The 3,404-nt window shown below is 41.8% G+C and overlaps 1 protein-coding gene across 1 annotated transcript in view; it reads left to right on the top strand.

The window, feature by feature from the left end:
* Positions 1-1,102: 1,102 nt before the first annotated feature.
* Positions 1,103-3,404, top strand: part of LOC106753030 — a 3,877-nt gene continuing 1,575 nt past the window's right edge. Inside the window, exons 1-3 of the mRNA XM_014634812.1 lie at positions 1,103-1,284; positions 1,790-1,865; positions 1,965-3,376. Coding sequence (XP_014490298.1) covers positions 1,103-1,284; positions 1,790-1,865; positions 1,965-3,376 — 1,670 coding nt within the window. The remainder of the gene's footprint in view (positions 1,285-1,789; positions 1,866-1,964; positions 3,377-3,404) is intronic.

Below are 3,404 nucleotides of genomic sequence, written 5' to 3'. Positions count from 1 at the left end.
AGAAAGGGGGAATGAATGTGGAGTTTGGGGTTGAAAAGTTGAATAAAATGGAAGAGGTGTTGGTTTACGTGAAAAGAAGAGATGAGAGTGAGAGATGAGTGTTTGAAAAGTCAAAAGTGGAAGAAAGAGTGGAAGTTGTGTGTGTGTGAAATTGACGAAAAAAAAAGGATGGAAGAAGGAGAGAGAAGGTTGAAATGAAATAAAAGAGTAAGTGTTGAAATTGTGGTGGGGCCGTGAACTTTGTTTTAAGAGAGAAGTTTGACATTGTGAAATATGGGGTGTGTGACTGTTACGTGAATGGTAATTGAATGGGAGAGAGATTGGCCTTTTAGTCTTAGAAAGAGAAGAAAAGTTGATCTAGAAAAGTGATTGGGGTCCACGGTAATTTTGGTGTGAAAGGTGGGTGAGGTGAATTTTGGTTTAATTGAAAAAAATAAAATAAAAAGGGGATGAGAGAAAGGAAGATGAGTTACGTAAAAGTAGAAAAAAATGGAGAGAGAAAGAGAGTTTTGTGAGAAAAGAGTAATTCAAGTGGGGTCCACTTGATTGGTAAATTTAAGAGAGGGGGTGTATTTAAGATAAAAAGGGGTACATTAAAAAGTGTTTTATTTTGTGTTATGAATTAGTAAAATCGGGGGTGCACTAGAAATATTGGTTCTAGTGGAATGAGAGGGTGAGATTAATAATTTAACGGGGGTACGCAAGTAGGAAAATAATTAAATTACTTTTATTGTGAAAAATTGATTGATTTAATTATTTGAGTATTTTAATTAATTGTTGGTCAATGAATTTGGTTGACTTTGAATATGCGGGTGATATGTGTATGGTTGTGATGGTGAAGTTGTGAGAGCAAGTGTTCTGTCATTTCCTTAGAATTTTTGTCGAACCGATGGTATTCGTATTGCGATACGATAGTGTGTTGAGTTATCTGCGGAGACTGAGATTCGAGTGTCACCCTATCCTCATGCGTGGGGATTAGAGAGGGTTGGATGTCTCGCCCAATGACTTCGGCTCGTGTGAGTATAGTGCTCGGTGGGTGCGCCTAACCGAAGTTTTTACTCGTAATTCCTTGAGGAGTCGGGGAGATAGGCCTGAAGTTGCGATGGAAGGTGGCTCGAATCGCCCTGATTTGCGAAACAGGTTTGGTACGACAAAATTCAAGGAAACAACAGAAGCTTGTGTAAATGACTTGAGTTGTGAGTTTAATACTGTGATGTATTGTAATGATTATGACTATGATAGTCTGGGTGGTGATGATTTAAGTTATGAGTTGAATACTGAGATGTGTTGTGATGGGATGACTATTTTAGTCTATGTTATGATGTTGTCTTTGAAATTATATGCTATGTTTTGTGGTTGTGGTTCCACCTACAATGATCGTACTTGTACGGGAGTAGATGGTGTTGTAGATAATGCAAGGCTGGAGTAGCACGATAAGAGATTTGGGAATTTGCTATGGGGAATTTATCATGTTTTAAAGTTATTTCTTGTTTTTGAATAATGGATTTGATATTGTACGGTTGAACTTTATGTTCTAAGACGCTTAAACCATTGAGTTTTATTTCTGCGATGTTAATTTGAAAAAAAAAAATTGGCGTAAAATTTTGGATTCTATTATTTTCTAGTGGCACTCCGTTAGGGGTGTTACATTTTTGGTATCAGAGCGAGGTTTTCGAAAAAATTCTTTCGGGGCTTTTGGGGAGTGAGCTCGACTAATGCGTTTTCATGTTTTTGATGTTTCTTTTGTGGTTATTTTTCTTTGCTTATCTTTTGTGTTATAAATGATAAGGATGTCACGGGCAAGGAATCCTACTCTAATCGATGTTACTGCGGAGCTGGCGCAGGCAATGACACAAATTGCTCAGGTTTTGCAAGCGCAACAGGCACAACAAGCACAATAGGCTGAGCAAGCACCCAGGCCGAGAGTGGGTATGAACGACTTTTTGTGTCACAATCCTGCGAAGTTCAATGGCAAGGCAACTCCAGATGAAGCGGATGACTGGATTTGCAACCTTGAGAAGATCTTTGAAGCGATCGAGTGCACTGAGGGGCAGAAGTTAGTGTTTGCTACATATATGTTGGCGAGGGAAGTTGAGTATTGGTGGCGTGGGGTGCGGAGAGGTATGGATACTCGAGGGGAAGTTGCTACTTGGGAAGATTTCAAAGCTAGATTCTTGGAACGTTACTTTCTAGCTAGCGCTAAGCAGCAGCGAAAGTCGCAGTTTCTGGCTCTTCAGCAAGGAAGTATGTTCGTGCAAGACTACAAAGAGAGATTCAAGTATCTGGCTCGTTTCTATACTCAGAATATGAGTGAGGATTGGAAGTGTATGAGGTTCGAGCAAGGATTGCGCCACCATCTTTTGAAGGCACTTGTTCACCTGAAGATTAATGAATTTCCAGAGTTGGATGAGTCTGGGCGTGCCATGAGGAACCAGAAGGGCAACTTTTCCAAGGGCAAGCGGCACAAGAAACCGTACGAGAGGCCACAGCAGTCTAGGCCAGGTTTGTTGAAGTGCTTTGAGTGCGGCGAAAATCACATCCGAAGAAATTGTCCAAAGCTGAGTAACGTCAGGAAGGAGGTGAGAACGTGTTTCACATGTAACAAGCCTGGGCATATCTCTCTTTATTGCCCTGAGAAGAAGTCATTTGGTGGAACGCCTCAGAAGTCAACTAATGGTGGAAAGCCGCAGGCTGCGGGCAGAGTGTTTGCCATGTCGGGAGCAGAAGCCGAGAAGTCAGGTAACCTGATACTTGATACTTGTTCTTTGTTTGGCAGAAATGTGCATGTCCTGTTTGATTCGGGTGCGACGCACTCGTTTATATCATTGTTTTGTGTGGAGAATCTTGGACTCTCTATGTTTGACTTGGGGTGCGAGCTTGTTGCCTCTACTTCAACGTCCGGACAAGTTTCAACCAGTTCAGTCTGCGTTGGGTGTCCGATCGAGGTGGCAGGTCACAAGTCCAGAGTCAACTTGGTGTGCTTAACACTTGAAGGTCTGGACGTGATCTTGGGGATGGATTGGTTAGCTGATAACCATGTGATGATTAACTGCGGATGTCAGAGGGTAGTCTTCCAGAAACCAGAAGGCATTGAAATGTCAACATCAAAGGAAGTGGTACGAGATCTCAAGGGTAGGGCTGTTTGCTTTATGTTGATAGTGAAAGAACAGAAGAAGAGCATAGATGAGCTGATAAATGGAATACCTGTGGTCGAGGAATATGTTGATGTTTTTCCTGAGGAGGTACCAGGTTTACCGCCGAGTCGTGAAGTGGAATTTGCAATAGATTTGATGCCAGGTGCAGGGCCAATATCAGTAGCTCCGTATCGTATGGCTCCAGCGGAGTTAGCAGAATTGAAGAAGCAGATTGAAGATTTGTTAGAGAAGAAATTCATTAGACCAAGT

The sequence above is a fragment of the Vigna radiata genome, chromosome 2 (assembly GCF_000741045.1).
Source record: "Vigna radiata var. radiata cultivar VC1973A chromosome 2, Vradiata_ver6, whole genome shotgun sequence".
NCBI lineage: Eukaryota > Viridiplantae > Streptophyta > Magnoliopsida > Fabales > Fabaceae > Vigna > Vigna radiata.
This window is presented reverse-complemented; position numbering and strand designations above follow the sequence as displayed.